Source organism: Rosa chinensis, chromosome 6, assembly GCF_002994745.2.
Source record: "Rosa chinensis cultivar Old Blush chromosome 6, RchiOBHm-V2, whole genome shotgun sequence".
NCBI classification, from domain to species: Eukaryota; Viridiplantae; Streptophyta; class Magnoliopsida; order Rosales; family Rosaceae; genus Rosa; species Rosa chinensis.
In genome coordinates this window covers 40,493,429-40,518,191 of record NC_037093.1, presented here as the reverse complement: position 1 = coordinate 40,518,191, position 24,763 = coordinate 40,493,429, and the positions used below count along the sequence as shown (strand labels likewise).

Here is a 24,763-nt window from a genome sequence, read left to right as displayed (position 1 = left end):
ATTGTTGTAATGTTGTTGGTGTTTTTTTTTTTTTTTGGCATTTTTGTTTGGGTGAATCATGAATGTTCATTTTTGATGTAAATGGATTAATTCGTATCACTACTACACAAAAACATTCAATGACGTTTGAAAAACGTCATAAAAAGGTTTTCATGGCGTTTTTCAAACGTCATGCAGAACGTCGTCTCTACTGGTGCCGTCTTATGTGGCATGAATCTATGACAATCAGAAAACGTCATAGAAAGTATTTCTATGACAGTTCCAAAACGTCATAGAAAGTTTTTTCATGACGTTTGATAAACGCCATGAAAAGTATTTCCATGACGTTTCATAAACGTCATCAAAACTATTTCCATGGCGTTTTTGAATAGCCATAAAAACTATTTCCATGACGGTTTTCAATTGTCATCTAAAGTATCAAAGATGACGTTTATAGAGTGCCATAAAAATAGCTTTAATGGCGATTAGTAGTCGCCATGGAATAATTTCCATGACGTTTTTTAGTTGCCATTGAAATGATTTCATGACGTTTTGTGAATGTCATGCTATGTTTTCGTGACATTTAGTGAATGTTGTGCTCATATGTTCAATGACATTGACAAAGTGTCATAAAATAAATAAAATTTTTTTTAAAAAATTATTCAATATATTTAATATTTAATCAGAAACAAATATTATATAAATCCATCATCAAATATATCACACATTGTTATTGAATTCAAAATACAAAATACTTATAGCTATATATAGCTGCTTATGCCTTGTCCAAAAAAAAGCTAGTTGCCAATACTATTTCAATTGTCACAGAGAATGTACTTAATCGGCCAAGCAACAGTACTTCCAGGTGCATCTTCCATAGTCACAAATTCGGGCTGACTTCGATAGAATACAACATCAGGCATGACAACTTCCTCAATAGCAATTCTATAACAATTAGGTCCAAGTTTGTAGCCATGCACTTTTGATTCTGGATGAATATCAGAAATGTGTCCTCTAGCCACTACTTCACTTGTACCTTCCCAGTTTAGCAACTTGCACTTATCATTGATAGAAAGTTGGGTGCTATCATGTCGTGACTACAAAATCCAAAATGGGATATACACAATCCAAAGTTAACTACAATTTCAAAACATGTTCCAAAATGCAGAAATTTTACACAATCTCATAAACATGTTTCAAGGCTGGATACTATGAGGAGAAATTTACACAATCTCATAATATACCAAAGCAACATAACACAAAACCTCACCAAAGCAAAGCAACAACAATCTTAGAACAACCAAAGCAACATATCACACTTCACCAAAGCAACAGAACACAAAACCCCACCAAAGAACAACACAAATTCCAGTAAATATTTAACTGCCCAAATGTAAATGTACCTTAGAATTTCCAGTACCAGGGTTCATACTTCCTTCACCATGTTCATGTCCATTCTAATTTGTATATAAAAAATGAGAACAGTATATATAAGTGTAAACCAGATTCTAAGTAACAAAGTGGAATGCACCAAATTCTTACTTATGGAGTATTAATAGGATCAGCATGCATATTTCCACCATCACCACCACCACCATGCCCATTTTGGCTCTTTCAAAACAATCACAAACAACTTTAAGGGTTTTTTTTTTACTATGTATAAAGACTCAGGGAAGTTGTTTTCATCTGGCAGCATATTTTTGTTTTTGAATTCCTTCAGGAAGTCATCAAACCCAGAATTGGAAAGACCAGATGCAACTTTCAATTTGTACAAGTTTAAGGTGGCTGATAGCTTTGTGTATTTTGTACAACCTGGGTATAGAGGAATTTCAGCCTCCATAATCTTCTTTTTGTACTTATCTTTTGCATTTGTACAAGATGCACTTGCAACGCCATCAGGAAACTGAAAGCAGGCATCTTTATACATCTGATGAGCTTCTGGCATTTCATAATCCTCATCAAGGTGAGGTGACATTGCACAATCATTGACTTGTACAGATGTGCTAGGCTCACCGTGTAAGACCCAGACTTTATAGTTAGGATCAAAGCCATATTTGATCAAATGTAAGAACAAATCATCATCAGTTTGTGGGCTACAGTTTCCACATACAGCGCAAGGACATATGACCATGTCAGGATTCCTTGCATACTTCTTAGAGTTCAAGATAAATTCCTTAACTTTTGCTTTGTACTCAGAATTATTTGGTGACCATTTTATCCAGCTCTTATCCATGCTAAACTAGAAAGGCATTACACCTAAACAAATTTGTAAATCCAAACAAATTATAAACTAATTAACTAAAGAATAACTATAGCAAGAGTTATGGTCAGTTTAAATTTCATGATTCATCTCATCAAAAACTAAATTTTATTGCTAAAACAAAAGTCAATCTTCACAGCCAAAGAAAGTAATTCAAACCAATTTACATAAGGAATGCGGAGGATCTGAAAAGTAATATGCATAACTCAAACCAATATGCATAACTCAAACTCAATCTTGACAGTAAATAGATAGATATTAAATACATCATCCAATACAAAGTAATGAAAACTTACAGTTTTTGAAGACTTTCGCCAACAGAGAATAATGTAGATATGCAGTACTTAATCAACCAATGAAGGCAGAGGAAATAGAGCAAGAGGGGAGATAATCCAGAGAGTTTCCACTTCCTATATTCTGTGATTGGAAAATTGTAACATAATTAGGAAGGACTATACTAACAAGCAGGTACAGCTGCAAATAAAAAAACTACAGTAAATAAAATGAACAAAACAAGCCCAAGTTAAAGACATAAAGTAGAACAAGCACAAAGAAAGAAACTAATGTTCTTTCTACCTGTACTAGAAAGCCTGAGTGATGTAGGAGTTGCAGCTACACATACTACCCTACAGATTTATCACACTAATATTCTTACGGCACTTTTAGCTGAGTTATCTCCAACCAATACCAGAAAGAAAAAAAAAAAGACGCGTATGATCTGATCAAGAAATGAACCGATCATACATATATGTATATAAATATTTGCAGCTGTAGATGTCAATAAGAGAAAGTTGCAGGTGTACATATGTACAAGACAAACCCCATACATATATATATATATATATATATATATATATTTGCAGCTGTAGATGTCAATAAGATAAAGTTGCAGGTGTACATGTGCACAAGACAAACCCCATATATATATATATATATATATATATATATATATATAGTTAAAGACAAGATATAGTTGCAGCTGTGAATCCTCAAAATTCCAAGCAAACACAAATGATTCAATAGGATAAACATAAGTAAATAGAAATAATGAAATAAAACCCAAGTAGTCTCAGACCTCTTTAGCGTCCACAACGATTGACAATGTTCTATTCCAAAACAAGAGTCACAAATTCAACAAAATGACACTTCAATACTAACAAAAACACTTGTTCAGAAATTATTTAAGGTCCGAGATCGAGTATTCTCATAATTCATTTAAACCTGTGACGCAGTAAGTCCTACACTACCTGCCCTCTATAGGATATAGAAGGAAATTGAGTTTCGTAGTGAGCCCGAGAATCGTTGTAGTATTGCAATGACTAAAAGCACTTACAGAAATGAAATTCGGATCATTTTCTAATAATGGAAGATAGTGAAACGAAAACGAGCCACAAACCCATTAGACATAGTTTTCAATAGCTCCAAAGAACTCAAATTCTCAAACTCAATCATTTGCTCACCAATCACTCAATTATAAACCCAAAAATATCACTTCAAAACAAATTGAACTTATCCAAACACCACAAAACCCTCCAATTCAAGCACAAACTACCAACCCAGTCCCTCAATTGCAAAATCATCACAATTACAAATCGAAAAACCAAAAGAAACAACAGGTAAAGGATTTGCAGCAGAGGTCATAAATCCACATAAAACCCAAGTAGAAGAAAAGAATCAAAAAGTGAAATTGAGATTACTTGAATACAGTGAGAGAGATGATGAAGGCCGTTGAGAGAATAGATAGGGATAGACGATGGAGAGAGCCTTCACACAGTGAGAGAAGGAGATATAGACGATGAAGGCAGTAGAGACGATGAAGGAGTTCTTTTCGAGGTTTAGATGAATTTTCTTTTCTTTTTTGTTTTTCTGGCTAAGTGTCTTCCTAAGACTAGAAAGACTTAAAAAATATATTTTTTTAAAAGGTTATATGGCGCCAGATAAAAAGATCTGGATGGGCTAAGCGCATAATGAAAATTTGGCGCTGGTTTTAAATTTTGGGCCAAATGTTTTTATGACATTTATGAAATGCCATGGTCCGTTTTAGAATCAATGACACTTTACAAACGTCATAAAAAAATTCTCATGACATTTTTCAAACGCCATGACCCATTTCAATCATGGCACTTATCAAGCGTCATGAAAATATTTTTTATGACGATTTCCAAACGCCATGGCCCATTGTCGTTCATTGCACTTATCAAACGTCATGGAAGAACTTTTCATGACTTTTGAAAAACATCATAAGAATAATGACAATTAGAAAACGTCATCAAATAGTATGACTTTCAATGACGTTTGAAAAACGTCATAAACTTAAGATGCAATTTTGATCCATGACGTTTGCTAATAAAAACGTCATGTAAAGGGTATTTAATGACGTTTTTGGGCAAATGTCATCTAAATATTGTCATTAAAAGTCATATTTGTAGTAGTGTATATGTTCAATAATTTTCGTTTTGTTTCTTTCATTTTAATGTCCTAAATTTTCCTTTTTAATAATGAGAATATATGTACGTCAAATTTTTGGTCCTTGACGCACGTGACTTTCACGAGGACGTGAGGTGAGTTACTGGTTTACCTTTACCGGGAGGAGGGTGACTTTTATTTTCGATAAGAGCGAGGAGGGTGAAGGGTGAATTTTTTGGTTTTGAACTTTTGATAAAGAGAAAGTAGAGGACTCGAGGAACCCTAACGGATCCAATTTATATATGTAGCTGCACCCTCTTTCTCTCCATCGTTCTGGTTTGTGAGTTTTGTTAATTTTATCGTTTCATATGTTTGGATTTAGTTTTTTTTTTTAATCTAGGAGCTCTTGTGTTTGTTCATGATGGTTAATTTTTAATTGCCTTGCTTGGTTTTCTGATTGGGAATGTGGGATTTGCTGACATTTAAAAATCTGGGTTATATTCGATTATGATCGATTTTGATTTATTATTTCTTTCAAAATCTGGGTTTTTCTTATGAATTGGGGAGAAGCAAATAGGATGGGTTTTTCTTATGAATTGGGGAGAAGCAAATAGGATTTTGAAACAGAGGAACCCAGAAAAGGGGGGATTAGGATCCGAAATCTGGGTTTTTCTTATGAAATTGGGGAGAAGCAAGTAGGATTTTGAACCAGAGGAACCCAGAAAAGGGGAGGATTAGGATCCAAAATCTTGGTTTTTCTTATGAATTGGGGAGAAGCAAATAGGATTTTGAACCAGAGGAACCCAGAAAAGGGGAGGATTAGGATCGATGATCTCTAGCTGTTCTGTTCTGCAGCTACTACCTTAATTTTGGAGTTAAATTTTGCAGACAGTTTCTTGGGACATTCTCTTTTGATCTTCTTCTTCTTCTTCTTCTTTGAACTTGTCTGCTCAATGGCACCAGTAAGTTATCGTGTTTGTCTGCTCAATGTTGTGTTCGATCTTTTCCGTTCTGAGAGGAAAATATAATCGAGTCTATGCTTGTTGGGTCATATATAGAAGAACTAGATTGGATATATTTGGTTGGCTTTGTTGAGTGTGTCAGGAATGCACGGTTCTGCTACCGTGGTATAGACTCTTTCTAACACTGATATGAACAGAATCGTATAACACAAGCCCATTTCCTAGTTTTATCAATTCTGCCATCATTGGCTAACTAAGTTCTTTTTTATTGTTTTTGTTTTGAACAATTGGGTAGTGTATGTTTAGCAGAAACCCAGATAAAAGTAGGGTTCTAAACAAGGATTTTTGGTGGAAGCACATTTTTGTGTTATCCCTTTGTGTTATTGCTGCTGCCCTTTTGTGGTTTGAAAAGAAAGTTTTTGGGCCAAAAAAAAAAGTGTTTATGGATATGTTTGATTTCAAAGAAGAAGCAAAGTATCAACTTTTTTCCAGAATTTGGAAACCTTGTTGGGTGAAAGGTATATCCTACTGCATTTCTAAGCCATTTGTCTGACCTCATTGGCTGAAGGGTCTCCCAGGTTTCAAAAGAAACACACGCTATATGTCCAAATTTTCACCAGGGATCACACTCTGCTCTGTTTAGTATATATTAGGCAATAGTATTTGGAGAGATTTGTTTAGCCTGTGCCTCGATATTTTTGATGACCCTGAATCCTATTTTTGCATTAAATATTTCAATCAGGGCTCACACTCTTAAAGTCTAAACCCTATTTTTGATGACCCTGAAGCCTATATTTCTGTTGAATATTTAATCAGGTCCTTTTGATGACCCTGTACCCTATTTTTGCATTGAATATTTCATCAGGACTCACACTCTAAACCCTATGTTTGATGACCCTGAAAAAAGAAAGAGAGACACCTGGTAGCTTTCCAGAAACCCTTATTCTTAGTGAAGAAGGACTATATATGTGTGCATATATACAGACACTTGGAGGAGTAGCTGGGTTCACAAGTTTGGGTCAGATTATGTCTAGAGTCTAGTGACCCAAATTTGACTTTTAACAGCAAGTTAAAAATGTGTACAGGGACCCAAGTTTCATTTATCTAGTGGGGTTGAGTAACCATTTTTCCGGGAATCTTTTAATAGTTGTTATCTCCTTATATTCAACACCTGGGGAATAACATATCTTTGGCCTTTTCATGATTCACCAAATCCTTAAGTAATCAATGTTAAAGAGATGGGCCTCATTTTCACATCTGGTGGTTGGTAGGCCGTAGGCGTTTATGCTAATTTTCTTCAACCCTTTGCGCTCGGACCTTTTGGCTTTTGAGGTGTCGACAAGTACTTTTGGTAATCTTCCTTGCCTTAAGTTGGGCAATACATAACATTACCAGTAACCTTGTAACTGAGAACTATTAACAAGAGCCTCTCTAACTAGTTCCGAAAGAAGAAGCTTGTCTAGGCCCATCCACTAATCTCAGGTGCCTAAGACTTGTTGGAACTTTCTTCACATTGAACATCATTGTGTGTTCAATTTCTTTACAAAGTGCTTCGATTTTCTTTATATCCAATGAGTTCCCAGAAGAATCTTTAACATAAAAGGCATTCATTGCTTGCTCCTTAATGGTTGAGGCACCTCCTTTGCATACAGCTCTAGCCTGAGACTGTCATTGTAATTTGATCTATTAAATTGAGCAAGACTGAAGAAGGCATGTCTCTCTTGTATCCAATTCTGTATGTGTGTGTGCACGCGCACACGTGTGTATTTTAAATTATCCTTCACAATCAGTTAGTTTAATGGGTGTATTTCCAAAATTATATCAAATGTTGTCGTCAACTGACCTTTTCCTGAAGAACTTCAGCAACTATAATTTGTATATGGAATCAAAAGTAAAAGAGCCAACAAATGAAGTAGATGTAACACTCAATTGGTCATGGCAAATTTAGGAATTTCATCTGCACTAATGACCACAAAACCTGAAATATGCAGATCTATTATACCGTCATGCTCTGTAACCTTTTTGTATTGGGCTGTGCAGATCAATGTTCCTTTGTCACATTATTGTTGAAAAACGCTTACGATAATTGACTTCATACTGCATATGTTGCCCCTGAGTTGAATGAATGATTGTTAGGACGCAGTTATCTGATAAATGCATATTTTCTTGATACCAGTGTTTATATTTAGTCCTGTTGAATAATTTGTTAGTTTAGGATCACAATTCCTATACTATTAGAAATATTTGGTAATTCCGAAGCATAGGATTTGATTTTATTGTACACTTGCTAGAGTTTAATAGCCCCCTACATCATACTCTGCATTTTATTGTACACTTGCTAGAGTTTAATAGCCCTCTACATCATACTCTGCACTATCTACATATGTGTGTTTCTGTCCCAAGGGGTGTGTGTGTGTGTGTGGGTGGGTGTTGAATAATTGTGGGTTCATTAGGTTTTTGACAATGAACTTCGTGAATTGGGCCCGGTTATATCTTTCCTTTTTTTTGTATTCAAAGACCGTTAGTGGTGTGAGGTGAAGGTGACAGGGGAGCCTGCTTTCCTTTCTTGATTTTCTCTAATCCAATGATATAATATCTTGGCTTTATTTTTGTGACGGGTGCTGCTCTCCATTTTTCCTGTCATCTTTTTTTTTTTCTTGGGCAATCGCAGCTACCATCCTAATTAAAGGTTATGCTTCTTTTTTTGAAGACTTTTGTTGGATGGCTCTTACACAGTATGTTATTGTTACAGGTTTGAGGTTGCAAGATGTAGCACATTTAAAAGATTTAATGTCTAATAGGATGGCTAAGTGATAAACTATTACATGGTTCTAGTCAGAATTGTCCCAATTTATGTCAAGTATATATATTCCTCTTTGCTGCTCACTATTGTGTAGGAGATATTTTTGTTCTTGTGTACTTGAGGAATTCTTGCACAATTATTTGTTGGGTGGTCAATAACACCAACTGAAAATTTGGCCAAGATTTCCTAGTGCTTAATAGGTGATTTAGTGGTGGTTCAAGGCATGTGATCGCTCATTTGTGCTTTTTCGTAGCTTTATTTCTCTTGGGATTGACTGCAGGGCTGATTTTCTTGGCTGCTTTGGATTCTCATCATTCCGGTATGTCTTAAGCTTAATTTTGTGTGTTCATTCTGTATACAAAATACCTGTACACATGGTAAGAAGAAACGTGAGTAGCACCAAATGGATTGTTGGATTGACGTTTATTATTTGACAAGGTCAGATCTAACATGAACCCAAGACCTTTCAGCTTTAAGACTGTAGTTTACTGAACTATTTCACTTTTTTTTTTGTGCTTATGGTACACTTGGTTCAATCACTTCCCACTTCATTACACTTAGTTTTGCTTTATTTAATCTCAATATGGGAATGATCTAACATGAACCCAAGACCATAGCTTTGAGAAAGATTGTAGTTCACTGAAGTTTTTCACCTTCTTTTTTGCTTATGGTACACTATGAATTAGGGTAGTTCAATCACTTCCCACTTCATTACACTTAGGTTTGCTAATTTAATCTCAATATAGGTATGCATGAGCTATTAAACACCACAGAAACTAAACAGAGATTTAAGAAATCTCTGTTACCTAGATCTCTGTCCTTTAGAGGCCCAATTGTCCGTCTATTTTTCAAAGTTCTCTGTTACCTGTAATTCTCAATGCATGCCTGCGAATGTGAGACAAATGATTAATTTTCTATATCTGCTATTTGATGGTCATATGATATACGTACTGGTTATGCAGGTTTTTGATTTTGTTTCTGTTGATCAGCGATTCAAGTTTTTGAAGAGGTATCAAGGATGCGTCATGTTAATCGTGAAAAAGATTAATCTATTCAAATTATATGAATATCTATTTGTAGATGAAGCTTGTAAAACAATCGAGTCAATTCAACTTGTATAGTTTATGGTGATTTCAATTCCATTTTTTTTGAGCTAATTTTGCGTACTTCTGTGTATATATATTTGTTTCATGCAATACAATCATTAGCTTGTCATTTGTTTTCTGTAGCTTGTCATTTGTTTTTGTTTTCTGCGAAGAAGTATTAATTTTTTAAAATTAAATAATTGTTTATTGACGGCTAAAGATAGTCAAGTAAAGTAATCATGTGATGTGGCTATGAGGCGTCAAGAAAATTCTTTCTTGATGCTTTTAAGCTGTCAAGAAAATTTTAGTTGACAGTGGCAGAAACCTTAGCAATGCGTTTCTTCTTTGGTTTAAAAGTTTGGGTGGACAGCTTCCGGGGCTTAAAAGCATCCACCTTAAGGATGTTCTTCCTACTAGGGCGACGACCAACCCTCCCTTTCTTCACGGGAGAAATCTCCAGCACCCCATTCCTGTTCTTTAGAGCCAAATCAGTTTGAAATCAAGGCACATGGCATCCAAGGCAGCAGACTTCTCAAGCCTTGTGTGCTTGCCATAGGTGATTAAAGCCACAGAAGACGCCTTGCGCTTGGATCCAGAAGAGCCTTAACTGGAACAGCTTCAGTAGGTCGGTCTACACGAACTGGAACAGTTGGGGCAGACGGCTGGGCCCTGAAGTGTAGCCAACTTCCCCGCCGAGATCCCAGGAATGAAGAAAGTGAAAATATATATTCGGCACTGCCGTGAATAGAGAATGCGCTTGAAATTGGGCTAGCAACCCCGAAACCAAAGAGGAAGCGGAACCAACCTGAACCGCCGTGACAGCATTGTCCTCAGAAACCCTAACCTTAGTGTTAGGGTTAGGTTTGGCTACAAAACAGCCTCTTCCAATTTTGAAGGCCCTACACAGCCCTCTTTTGGGTGTTCCAACATGCCGCCAACCCAACAGAACCCCACCAACCACTTATCTGAAACGGACGATTGCCTCCTCTTTTTTCATAAACTCAAACACCTGAGGTGGAAAAGCTTATTACAGAGGGGAAGAAATCTGGTGAAGAATCCGAACCCTAGCAATATCACACTTGATCCCAGGCTTGTCCAACTGCAAAACCTACCCAGAGTCAACCTGACCATTGCCACTGCTCCCTCAATAGTCAGCGCCGGCGACAGACTTATGATCTCTACATTGTTAATTAGCGAGAATCACAAATGGTCATTGAACTATGACCTATCAAAGTGTCCACTCATTTTTCAAAAATATTGCTCGAGTCACTCAAATTTCACTTTGGAATTCACTTCAGTCATTCCCATCAAATTTGTCATCTACACCATTAAACTTGAGGGTAGTTTAGTCCACTCACCTAAAAGAGCAAGGTGTAGAGAGAGAGAGAGAGAGAGAGAGAGAGAGAGAGAGAGAGAGAGAGAGAGAGAGAGAGAGAGAGAGAGAGAGAGGTTAAAGAGTCAAAATTAAGTGACCATTTGTGTAAATCTGAATTATCAATATTTATGAAAATGCCACGAAAAACTAAAAAGCAGAATAGAAAATACTAGAAGGGGAGATTCAAACTAATGACAAGGAAAAGAACAGTCTCGCCTAGCTTAGGTGGCTTACCAACTGGAAGACAGAGACCGTTGTGCATTTGTTAGGGCAAGTAAATATATTGTGTGTGCACCTCAGGGTTGTCCCTGGGAATGATGAAAACTTCATTTCTTCTAGAATAAGATGTCTCAACCACTCTCAGGCACACAATCTTATCCAAGTTTGATAAACCCTTCTATGTGCTTTGGCTGCTAGCTCATAAGCCACCTCGATCATTACAACAACATGCCATCTGATAGATGCATGCAAACTGCTTCATATATAATAAATTTGATCCCTTCCACAAGATGCTACAACATGGTATTCTTCATCTTTCTCCGGAAATTTGATCGCATTAACAATACCTTGTGTATTCGATTTCAATTCAATTCGACTATTTGAGAAAACCCTATACTCCAACGTTGATTGTAATACATTCGAGATTACCAAATTTTTACTTGTCTACGCAAGAAAATGCCATTAATATAAATTATTTTGGCTACTGCAAATTTCTCAATGCCATACATTACTTTTACATGATAACACAAGCAACCATACACACACACACACACACATACAGATTCTATCCAGAACGGATCTCCGTTTTGAAAATTAACGTGTGAAGTTTGAGTTTTGGGTCACTTTTCTGTCGCATATCCACATCTCGACCATTCAGTTTTTAGGTACTAGTGTATAGATTATTACTACAAATTTTCAGCCAAAATGATGATCGCTAAGGCATTAATAACTGCCTTAGTTGACAAATTCAGTCCGTCCATTGGTTTAAGCGAGTTAGATACCTTAACGATCATCAATTTGGCTGAAAATTTGTAAAGATGATCTATACAATAGTACCTAAAAACTGAATGGTTGAGATGTGGATATGCGACCGAAAAGTGACCAAAAACTCAAACTTTACACGTTAATTTCAAAGCGGAGCTCCGCTTTGGATAAGATCTGTATATATATGAAATTTTTCTTAGGTAAGGATATCCTTACCTAAGCTTATGGAACGGATTTCCAATATTTGGCCACTTTTCTATCACATATTTACATCTTAACCGTTCAGTTTTTAGGTCCTAATGTATATATCACTTATGCAAAATTTTAGCCAAATTGATGATCCTTAAGGCATCCAAAACTGCAATTTACACGAACGAACCGAATCTGTCGAACTGGAACTGCTCGTGTACATTATTGTAAATTGCAGTTTTGAATGCCTTAACGATCATCAATTTGGCTGAAATTTTGAAGAGATGATCTATACATTAGGACCTAAAAACTGAACGGTTAAGATGTGAATATGTGATCGAAAAGTGGCCAAAAACTGGAAATCTGTACCTAAGCTTAAGTAAGGATGTCCTTAGCCAAGAAGGATTGTGTGTGTGTGTAGAGCAAGGATCAGGGGCGGACGTCCGTGAATGAGGAAATATGCGGACTAAATACATGTCAGGCGTTCGTTGGTTTAAAGAAATTCAACGAGTTGGGCTTAATTTTCAAAGCGCATATGCGGGTTGATAAGCTCATAAATGTACATGAATTTGTGTTGATTTCTTCATGTTTTCTTAGCTAGTTTTCCATCTATTTAAGTCATTTACTTTCTTTTTATGTTTTGTAGGTGTTATGGAGCAAAGTAGAAGAAAGGAAGCTAAATCAGTAAATATGCATGTGCAGATCAGTCAACTTCGACATGAAACTGAGAGAAGCTCAGAATGAACTAGACAGTGAGCTTTATATGTTTGGAAAGCTTCGGATGTCTAGTTTCCATAACTTTTAACGGTTCATTCATATCATTTTTCTACAAAAAGTTATGGCCGATTTAGTACAGCAAGGTCGAGCAGTCTGAGAATCTGACACTTTGACGGAAATCCATGATTTGAGGCCCGAATTCCTTTTAGAAGCCCACCGACGAGTATTAACTGAATATCTCTGTTTATTAGAGATATATGACATATTTTTATGGGTGAAAATTATTAGGAATCTTAAATGAGAAGCTACTTGATTCCTAAAAGGAAAAGAAGTGAAAATCTCCTAACCTAAGCAATAAAAGAGGGACGTGATCAGTTTGGACGTAGGGGGGCCGCACAAGAGAAAGAAAGAATGACATCTTCTGCTATCAACTAGCCGCCGTCTCTTCCTCTTCCTTTCTTCTAGTTTTTGTTTTGTTCATGACTATGTCTAGCTAAATACTTTTGTAGCTAGGGGCGATTTCAAAGCCCCAAACATGTTCAATTCATATTGATGACAATTCAGTTTTTGGTTTTCTATATTATCAATTGAGTGTTTGTTTCACTGTGTCTACAAGATGAATCTTTGCTTGTTTGTTTAGGTGCGCAATTAAATGAATAGGTTAGGGTTCTAATGCTAGGAGTAACACTAGATTCGTATATGTCGTGTGTTGATTCCAATTGAGTAGCAAAATGTTTTCTTGAATTACATGTGACTCAAACCCTAGGTTTAGCAAGACTACCAATGTACTTGTGACCCTAGATTTATCCAAACCCTTTTCTTGCTTAATGATTTTGATATGTTAAACTTAGCGAGCTTGTGTCTAGGCTGCATTATCGGAAATAGATTAAGTGGTGAGCTTGTATTCACTTAACGAGGAACTAAGAAAGGGTAATGGGTTAATTCGAGCTTGTGAGTTAACTTCGGGTAAATTCAATTGAGAATTAAGATTTCATAACTGAGATTTGATATGATTGAGTGTGTTTGGTGGTGGAGAATGAGTCCTTAGCTTTGTTTCTGTCAATAGTTTTAAAGTTATAAAATCTGTTTCTGCTTTGTTATCTTTCTGTGTTCAGTTTTACGTGAATTATTTAATATATCAAATCTACTCCGATTGTTTTGAAATTTTGTATACGTGTTATTCAATGTGTGTTTAGTGTCATGTAAAATTGTCAGAAAATTCCATCGAGTCTAGGTTAGTTAAATAATTTATTTTCGTTAACTGTTCAGTAGCATAATTTAGAGTAGTTTGTGACATTTGATTAGCAGTTTAGGAACAATCTTCAGCGGGTAATGACCCTTGCTTGATCACTATATTACCAACGATGATATTTGAGTGCAAGGTTTAAGTTGTGCATCTTTTAGACTTATCACGGGTCCCACTACTGTTAAACACCGACAAGCGTGGCCCGTGGCCCACCATTGTACCGATACTGTCCCAACTTAACCACTCGATAGGTGTTGGGTTTTAATCACAAAAGGCCTCGGTATAATTGGGTGAGATCCACCCACTTATAAATTATATTTTATTTACCACTTTTCCAATGTGAGATCTTTCCTCTCCAACACGCCCCCTCACGTGCAACCTAGCTCTAGGTATGCACGTGGAATTAATTGACAAACCCGATTCCACATTGGAAATCGGGTCACAAGTCCCACATTAGAGACTTGACCAATCACATAACAATCCAAGGCCCACATCGGACACTTGGCAATAATCCAATCGAAAACTTCCAATGGCCAATTTAATGAACCCAAACTAGGTCCATGATTGGAGAGGAGATTGGTGAATCAATTAATGAATGAACCCATATCCGGGTCCATGATGGCAACGTATTGAAGGGCGACCCGCTCTGATACCATGTTAAACAGCGACAAGCGTGGCCTGTGGCCCACCATTGTACCGATACTGTCCAAACTTAACCACCCGATAGGTGTTGGGTTTTAATCACAAAAGGCCTCGGTATAATTGGGTGAGATCCACCCACTTATAAATTATATTTTATTTATCACTTTTCCAATGTGAGATCTTTCCTCTCCAACAACTACATCATCTTCTCTATCTCTCTTGAAGGTAAGATCCATAACGAGTCTGACTCGGGCCAGATACAGGTCCTCCCTTTTTGAATTTCAATCTTCTGTCTCAAAATCAGGGTTATCTTGGCATCAGTTTTCAGATACATAGTTTCCTTTTTTCTGGGCATCAATTTCTGGTTTGATTTCTCTCACTTCCTACAGGGACAAGCGCATGTCCTACTGCAAATTTCTTCATCGAATCCCCCTAATATGCATTTTGGCTCAAAGTTTCCAATAAGGGATTAAGCACCAGCTTGAAATCTTCAGGGTTTGACGCACTATTAGGGCTCGGCAACAACTAAGCGGGATTGTCTTCTTCGATTCCGAACATGGTGATCGATGTTCTAGTATCGAACAGTGCAATCACAGGGCCCATATGATTGCTTGGTGATGATTAGAGCAATTTTGCGAGTGAATGATGTTAGCTTCGCCGTAACAACTACAAAACTGGTCTTGGGCAAGGTCTTCTCTACAGAGTGCAATTACATTGACTATGTTGGTGCCAGTTCCCATAGACAAATTGAGGAACTCGTAGTTGGTTTGGTTGTTGGAAGACAAAGAGACAAGGAGTGTGTTAAGGTTTTGTTTGTACTTTGTAGGTGGTGGTGGCATTAGATGTTTGAAGATTAGAGAAGATGAGAGGGTAGAAGGGTATGGGATTATGAGAATAGTGGAGGGAAGGAGCAAATGTGAATTTGGAGTGGAGCTTGAGACTGCGGTGGTTGGTGGGTTTCTTTGGGGAATGAGAGATTTGCTCGAAGTGCTATGGTGATTTATATGAATACTTCAAAATTTATAGTTTCTAATCAATCTGTTTCTGTTTCTGGAAATTGGAGAGGATCAGGAATCAAGAGCAAGTTTCATGCATTTAGAAAATTAGATTGAAGAGTTAGAGACAGAGAAGGAGTGTTGACTAATTGGACTGGGTGAGACTTGAGAGATAGAGAAGATGATTGTGGGTGGGACCCGCATTGGAAATTAAGTTGATTGGTGGCTGACATGTATTTTGTCCGTAACTTTCTAATTTTACGGACGTCCTCTTCAGATCCTTGTTCTATATATATAATATTTATCCAGAGCGAGGCCTCACTTTGAAATTAAAGTGTGAGGTTAGAGTTTAGGGTCATTTTTCGGTCTCATATTCACATCTCGACCGTTCAATTTTTAGGTACTAATGTATAGATTATCTCTGCAAAATTTCAGCCAAATTGATGATCTTTAAATAGGTCCAAGTCCAAACATTAAGTCCTGGGTGAGGCATGAGCGGATGCAGCTTGAGCGGTGATTGAAGAACCCTTAAGTTTCAAAGGTAGCTCTAAGTTTAGATTTAAACATAGATTCTTCTACAACACTTTTGTCCAGTTTCCAAAAACTTGTTTAAATGAGTAGACCTTGCAGATCACATTCAGTCAGTTTTAGTTCTAGATCGAGTTTTAATAAGATCCCAGACATAGTTAACAATTTAAATACCAGTCAAATGACAATATCTATTTTAATGATTGGAATATACATCGAGTCAAAAATGATCTATTGCTTCTCTCACACACACATACATCTCACTGAGACAGAGGGGAGGGCAAGAACCGATCGAATCCTCTTCGTTTTCTACTTAATTAATTCCTAGGTCCTAGACATAGCCAAGTGGTGATATGCTTGAGTTGATTAAGTCATCATATATTGGGAATGGGAGGTGTAGAAAAAATCAAATTTAATTAGTTGGGAGAAATTTTTAACAAATTAAAATGGTCGATCAATTATCTTGCATTGTCACAAGTTTGTTTAACTAGCTTATTCATTATATATATATATATATATATATATATCCAGAGATTTATTTTTCTGGTTATTTTAAGAGATCGCTCATTAGACCCACTTTTCAATCACATATCCACATCTCATCCATTCAGTTTTTATATATATATGATCATTAAGGTATTGAACTAAATTAAATCAATGGACGATCCGAATCTGTCAAAACTGAATTATTCAAGTTCATAATTGTAAATCGTAGTTATGAATGCCCTAACGGTATGATTATCAATTTGGCTGAAAGTTTGCATAGATGATCTATTCATATATACCTAAAAACTGAACAGATGAGATGTGGATATGTGATAGAAAAGTGGGTCTACTAAGTTATCCCTTAAAATGGCAAAAAAAGGATTCCTCAGTAGAAGGCCCTATATATATGTATGAAATTCTCACTAACTATCCAAAAAAGAGAGAGAGAACAACACTACATAATTAACTACGCTATCTAACCCTATCTATACTATATAAGTTATGCAATGCTAGCAATATTTAATTTCCATTCAAGACCAAGCAATAAAATCTAGTACAGGGAAAATGCCATCAAAACACAAAATAGCTAGTCAATGAACTTTCAAGTGATGACACAATTTATCGAACAATTTTAGTACACCGAACGATTCTATTACAGTTGAAAGGATGGCACAAACCAGATTGGAGGTTGCCTTGTTAACTTCAACAGCTTCTTAGAGTCATCTAGATAAGGCTGTAAGAAACGATGACTCGTTATTTCATATACTCCGCAATCATTAGGTCCATAAGGCTCAAGTGTGCCACATGTATCCTCATCATGGCTAAAGTATATACAATTAGACCGGCAACCCGGAAAATCTGAAGCTGCCACAGACACTGAGGAGTTATCACCCACAAAGACGGCAACATCATCTAGGGTTTCTATTTCTATCCACTCGTGCTCATCGAAGTTCATCTTGAAAACTTTGAATTTTGTGGTCTCACGTTTGACTTTTTGGTACTGAATATACCTTTTAACCATCCAGAACTGTTTCTTATTTGAATTGAATACAAGATATCTCTTGCTAAAGCCATCCGAAGAAAGACCTTGCCCAAGTTCCAACTTCGACAAGCTATTAATATCAAAAGAAAAAAGTTGGCTGTTGTTATCAACTGCATAAATTTTACCTTCAGAATATACCACTTCTTCAATTAAGCCCCATTTCCTATCAACATAAGTCCAGCGTTTGTCTCTACTAGTGGGTCTGATAAAAGCCAGTCGACCATATTCAGCATTAATTACCGTAAGAATGCAATCTTTTGGATCTAGTATTGGGTCTGCTGACAATATAGCCTTGAAGACATAGTAGTCGCATGTTTGAATCCATACCTTCTTACCATGCAATGGTGGAAGACGAATGATTGTCACATTTGTCTTCTTTTTCTTTCCTCTAACATTGGAGCAGAATGGATTTAGTAGGGTTACTGCAAAACTTTCATCCACAAATATCAACCATCCTTTTGAAGAGCCACAAAATCGTCTATTCGGCACTCTTAGTTGCATGTCCAGAATCTTATCATCCACAACATTGTATAAATTCCATGAATTTTCTTCATCTGCACTAGAAATCAGGAGCATCGGAGGTTGCTGAAATCTTGATATGTGTTGCCTCTGATTATCCTTTGCCACAGAAAACCATGACTTACAAACAACGCTGAATCGCAGATAATCTGATGATGATACTAATCCTTCTAAAACTAAACCCAACAAGTCCTTTGGTAGTCCTGCCCAACCTGAGAGCACAAACAAGTTAATTTTGAACCATAAACATTACGTACGTATATATGATGGGATGAAAAACAAAATGTGTCCTAGTTGGCTAGTTAGTAATATTTCATGCGTATGTACAGCACATATTTCATGCATCATGCATATCATTAATATGACTTGAAACTGTTGATACAAGCTATTAAAACTCTAATATATATGTATGTACGGTAGAAGAGATCTTGATTACAGAAGTTTTACAGCAATCACACAGAAATAGTTATGATATTTTTCAAACACAATTTGCAAATGGCGGAATTTAATGGTAACCAAATATATATAACCTTTTTTTTTCAAAAGATTTAAGAAGCACAGAAAGTAATGGTTTCAGCGAAAATTCATACCTGAATTCATAGTTATCCTCCCTTGCAATTTTGAAATCTCTGAAGAAGATTGAAGAGGTACTGTCAAACTTAATCACCTCTCCGCTTATTTATATATAGTATAATCATCTACATCGTTAGGGCATAGGATTATTATTTTAGCAAATAAAGAACGAAAACAAAATCAAAAGAGAATAGAAGTGCTATTGCATTAAGGATTAGGTTTTACGTGAAGAATACTGGTTTTGTTTTCCATCAAACTTTTACTGAGATAAAAGAGCGGTTACAAGTGGTGTACGAAAAAATAAAAATAAAAGTGAGGTCTGGATGACCAAAGCCAAGAAGGGTATCCACCTAAAACAAAAAAAATCAAGACTAGAATAATCTAGAAAGTTCTCGGACCGAAACCAATAAACCCATGCACCAATCTCTAGCAGAAACAAGAACACAGCCTCAAAAATTTATCTAAACCGGTAAGTCGGCCAAGACACATAATCTCGACCAAGCGCAGGGACCAAGAACTGAGACAAAGACTCCCAAACCTGGCTTCCTTCAATCGAAGCTTCATAGTTAGCCAACCCACCAGTCGGACCATTTCCCTCTCGACATATATGAGTTACATGTAGGCACAACTGATAGACCATTTAACCACCCCGTACGCACCTCCAAAAGATTAGGGCTGGGGAGGCAAAATTCTGTACAACCACCAGAGAGTTCGTTTCAATCCATTGAAGGTGCCACTCCTTGAGCCGAGCAACATGAATCGAGAAAAGCAAGGACCTCCGCGTGTAGGGCACTTGGAACCCTAAGTGCAAAAGCAAATACAAACTGACCCTCTTGCGTATGGAGTAAGGAACAGACGGAAATTCTACCTAAGTAAAAGGTAAGATGAAAACAAGAAAAGCTTGATGGCTTGAGTTTATGGAGTTGTGTGTGTAATGTATTCTGTCGATGCTTCTATTTATATTGGCTGCTCTGTGACTTGAACTGATCTCTTGGCTCTTTGAAGTTGAGTGGAATTCGGCCTCCTCTTGGCTCAGTGACTGTATCTTGATTTGGCTCCAATACTTATCGTCGACTGACTTGACGCTGGACTCTATCTTGATCGGCTCTGATGGTGGTCATCACCTCTGTAATTAATCTTGAAGTAGACTGTAGACTACCTTGGACATCAACGGCTGTAATTAATCCGTTCCTAAGCTAAGGTAAGGACATCCTTAGTTAAGAAGGACTATATGAGTGTATGCGCGCGCGTGTGTATATATATATGTGTGTGTGTGTGTGTGTGGGGGGGGGGGGGGGGGCGCTAAATTGAATCAATGAGTCGATCATCATGTTTCTTTTCTCATAAAACGGAGGGACTTATTGAATAGTCTAAATTTAAGGCAAATATGTGAATTCCAAGAACAGGGGATTGTTGCCTTTGTCTTTGACACTCTTCAAATTGTACCTCATACATGTAATTGGATATTGCCATGAATAATTAAAATCAGAAAAATTATATTATACATAAATTAATGCACTTGACAAATGACAATACTGCCGTACGTGCCTGCCTTGGGTCAGAATCCAATCCAATGCTCTTCGAGATTGCCTTATTGCTACAGAAGTTTTACTCTCAGCACCCTTTGTACGCCAAAATCAACTATATATATTCATCAGTAGTTTCTTGGCTTGGTACGTCAAATTTATAAGATCTCTCTTCATCTACTGTTATGCATGATGTTGTTGTCGTTTGTTTTGAAGAATCGGAATTCTAATGTGTGGGGGGATACTTCTCAACCATCATCCAATTTGGTGATGTTAATTATAAGTCGGTGGGCGGATTATAGAGATAACCATTCTTCTGGCACAAGATACCCCGCTTATATATTTTATGTAGCGCCTATGACTTCAAGCTAGCTAGCACATACAATTTTCTTTTTCAAAATAAGAACAAAAAAAGATATTATACTTGCTAAATGCTTCTATATATAATTTAGAATACCCTTTTGGAAAATACTTTAGTACATTAATGTATCGATACATCAAGTAGACTAGCTTCAATACAGATGTAGATTAGCTTGGTACAAGGGTAGACTAACTCCATGCATGTCTACCCATGTACTGAGCTAGTCTACCTCTGTATTGAATGTAGTCTACTTGATGTATTGGTACATTAATGTACTGTAGACAATCCCTACACTTTTAACTACTCTTTTCTACCTCTAACAAAATCAATTTTTAATAGTGTGAAAGAGAACTTTGTCCATCCTACAAGCAATAACCCTTAATTATTTGTGTGAAGGGCAATTTTGTGTTTTGGTTTTCCTGCAGCAATAGCCTTCTTGATAGAGCGAAGACCAGGCCCAAAATCGATCGAAGGCTTGACCCAGGAACGATTTTGTTGTGACTAGCTGGATGGTAACAGCAACGATTAGAATAGATGATAGCAGCAGCGATCAGACCAGATGATAACGGCAGTGATTGGAGTTAATTTCACAAGAACAACAGAGCTTATAGGTGGATATGGTGTGTGAGCTAGATGCCTGAAAGTTTAGCAGAGAGAAGGTTCCAGCAATGACATGATTTCTGGGTTTTGGGTTAAGGTTGATTGAGAGGAATCGATGGCTAGAGGTTCAGAGATAGAGCTTGATCTCTTGCTTGATGTTTTTGGGTCGTTGTGGCTTGCTTCCAACGGGAACCCGTTTTTTATACTGGAGATCGAAGGGGAAGATTCGTGCTAAGAACTGGGGGTTTTGAAGTGGTATTCTTAGTTTTGGTGGGATAATCCTAAAGCCTTCAGCTTTTGTTTTCCCCATGAAACCAAAAGGGTGAAAGCTGGGTCTGGCTATGAAGGTCGATGGTGAAGATCCCAGATTTTGTGCTGCTGTGATCTTTGAGGGATTTTAATCCCTTATTTTCTACTATTGTAATCACAAAGTTTGAGGCTATTGGAAATTGAAACGGGATTGCTGGGTTTATAAATCAAAGCTTGTCCATAGATTCTGGGTTCTTGCCAGAAATGGTGAAGCATTAATCCCAGCAGCAGTTTTGGATAGCACGACATTCTGGTTTGGGAAGAAGATGGTTTCAACGGGCTTGGGCTAGAGGCTGCTCTAATGGGCTTTTGGTAAGGAAGTAATTCTAATGGGCTTTGAGTTTTGCTGGGCCTGTTTTCATCTCTCTACTAGCCCATGTTAAGATTTTGGTCCATCAAGCGTGAATCTTGGTTCCCAAGTCCAAAATTATCGATGGGCCTTATCGTAACAATGGGCCTCACATGATCCGTTACCTTCCACACCACATCCCGCCGTATAAGCCCCAAACGTAGCTTGGGCCTACGTATATTGCGTGGTAATTAAGCGTGTCAGCTGCTTTGAAGAGGCACGTTAGTTGTTTGAGAATTTGAGCTTGTTGTATCTCTTGCTAACTAGAAGGCTTCCTTTTGGCATGAAATGGGCTTGCTTGAGGGCCCAACTAGGTTATGAGGTTGATGACTTATCCTCTTCGCTTATCACTCATAGAATTTGGACTCATGAAAATTTAGGTGTCAACAATTTGTTGCATATGGAACTTGTGCATTATTTGTTACGAAAGTTGATGAAGGAGACTGGAAGAACAAAATATATAACATTAATTTAATTAACTGAATTTTTTCACAAGCAAACAAAAGTCTTACTGTACGTATATACAAGGAAATGCGGGAGAAGACAATCCGTAGCTGCTGACACTAACTATATCCACAGCAAAAGAAACCAAAAGTTTCTATTTTTATTTTCGTGGGATCAATCATTCAAACCTTTTTCATCTTGAACCAGGACGAAAAACAGTGCATGGTTCATCATAATTTTTTTGGAGGAGATAAGAGAAAGAGATCAAATCGAGTCGGCGGTGTTTTGTATTATCTTCCCTTTGTGGAAGAAGAAACAGACACCGAGATATGATAGAAAAACCCTAGGCATGAAAGCCCTAGCCCTAGAAAAAGCAAAAGCAACGAATTTAAATTAATCACAGGGTGAAAGTGGCAAAACCTAAAAGATACGAACGTACCTGAAGCACCCACCAAAATTTTATCTGCGATAAAAATATGACACCCACTTACCATGCAACGGCCACTCATCCATTTTTCTTTGTTTTTCAAAAGCTGAAGTGATCGAAAGGAGATAAGAAGGTGATTTAACTTTGTTGTTGCAATTGTTGAAAAAGCTACATGTATATATCTTGATCGTTTTGTCGCGTCACCAACCATTTTCGAGCAATCAGAGATCTTTCATTTCAATGAGGCTGGATTCAGCACATATAATGAACAAAGCCAATCAATTCTAGCTACCATATCAAAGTTAAGTACGTTATTCATGTTGTTCTGTTACTGTATGTATATACTATTCATTTTGCTTCGATCTCTACTTGTCTTGTGTTTATTTGGCGTGACAAGTATAATTGGCCATGTTAGAGGTTAAGTGAGTCAATCTTGGTCATACGTTTTAAGAGCTTTAGTGCGAACGTATAAATAAGATCATGTTAATCAGAATTTCAAATGATTGCCGAATTGGTAGCTAAATATACCAGATATCGCCTTCATCTCCTAGGATGCATGCCATTCACACCTTCATCTCCTATTCTCCTTCATGGTAGCCATGAGTAAAGAAGTGTGCATAGTAAACCTAGATGCCCCTAGTTATTCCTATATTAGTCAAATTGTTAATACATAAAAAAAAAAGACAAATAGTGAAATAGATTACCAATAAGCACACCATCAACATGTTGCATTATACAACATGAGCACATATTAATTTTCGAAACCGGCCTAAACTAAATTGTGGAGAATCAGAACTCCTTGTGTAAGCAATTGGATGATAATTAATCATATATCAAACTTAACCACTAGAGATTAGCTAGCTAAATAGATCTTAGCGTGTTAAAAATCTACTAATTAACATTAACAGCATTTGATCCCAAGTGGACTGCTTTCTTGCTTGTTATAAGTGCCTTCTGAACAAATTAAACAGATAGTATGGATGGTATATATTAAGTCAACACATACATCACATGCTAATTCCCTATAATTCACGTTACTTGGTTTGATATTGAAGCCAAAAAATAAGATGTATCCCATAACATCCAATGAAAAGACCTTTTGCTTTTGTCATCTGCATGCCAAATGGATCCTGAAAATTAAGGTCCACGATGTTGCCGCAAAGTTGAAACACAAGGGATTTCCTCTGCGACAATATATGTATAATTAGACAGCAGATAATGCTGTAAATGAGCAATAACAAAGCAACCTATATAATTGTGGAATTGTGAAAGAAATTGCATGTCAAGTATTGTCTAGCTCTTTTTCTGGAAAAGAAAGTTCAAAGCGTGATTTGAAATATTTTGCTGGAGTCTGGAGAAGTCCACTCTATTAGAGCTTTGATCAAGATGATGACCTTTGTGGACCACGAACGATATAGACATGACTATAGTAAACCTAAAACCTATTTCTTTTTACCAGATTAACTAAAAAAGCTAGTTATGTTTTCCTTTTTTTTTTTCTCTTTTTTCTTTGAGAAGTTTTTTTTTTTTTTTTGAGATGAAGATAAATTTTTATTCATTAACTGGAAAAAATACAGCCATGGGAATGACCCAAAACATTCTCCCTAACCTCCCTAACAGAAGAAAAAGAAGAAGTACTCAAATCCCTAACTGATAAACCGGCTAAAGTCTTATCATTGACGATAAGTGACATGAGCCAATCAGGCCCATCCTCTAACCAAACAATTCACCCATTAGCTCGGGCTACATGATTTGGAATTGCATGAGCAGCCATATTCCCCTCATGACGAACATGATGTATGGTGTTGATGTTGAGTAGAGCCATAATACGTTGAATATCCTCTACCATACCTCCTTCAACAGCAAAACATCTATCCTTGGAGTTGATCAGTTGTATAGCCTCCATACTATCAGATTCCACCACCACGTTCCTCAATCTTTGTTCAACTACCAACT

The 24,763-nt window shown here is 36.9% G+C and overlaps 1 protein-coding gene and 2 long non-coding RNA genes across 3 annotated transcripts; 1 reads left to right on the top strand and 2 right to left on the bottom strand.

Moving 5' to 3' along the window:
- Window positions 1-656: 656 nt before the first annotated feature.
- LOC112169010 lies at window positions 657-4,118 on the bottom strand. Its single transcript, XR_002924487.2, has 3 exons — window positions 3,937-4,118; window positions 2,536-2,656; window positions 657-1,076 (listed from the first exon to the last, which is right to left on the bottom strand). It is a non-coding gene; the product is annotated as an uncharacterized LOC112169010 (long non-coding RNA).
- Window positions 4,119-4,877: 759 nt separating this feature from the next.
- Window positions 4,878-9,631, top strand: LOC112169906. Its single transcript, XR_002924952.2, has 2 exons — window positions 4,878-8,729; window positions 9,373-9,631. It is a non-coding gene; the product is annotated as an uncharacterized LOC112169906 (long non-coding RNA).
- A 168-nt stretch (window positions 9,632-9,799) lies between these two features.
- Window positions 9,800-18,818, bottom strand: LOC112171331 (F-box protein At4g35733). The gene is made up of 5 exons (XM_024308530.1): window positions 18,809-18,818; window positions 17,424-18,430; window positions 14,034-14,055; window positions 12,756-12,777; window positions 9,800-9,965 (listed from the first exon to the last, which is right to left on the bottom strand). The coding sequence occupies exons 1-5, from the start codon at window positions 18,816-18,818 to the stop codon at window positions 9,800-9,802; spliced, it is 1,227 nt and encodes a 408-aa protein (XP_024164298.1).
- Window positions 18,819-24,763: the final 5,945 nt, after the last annotated feature.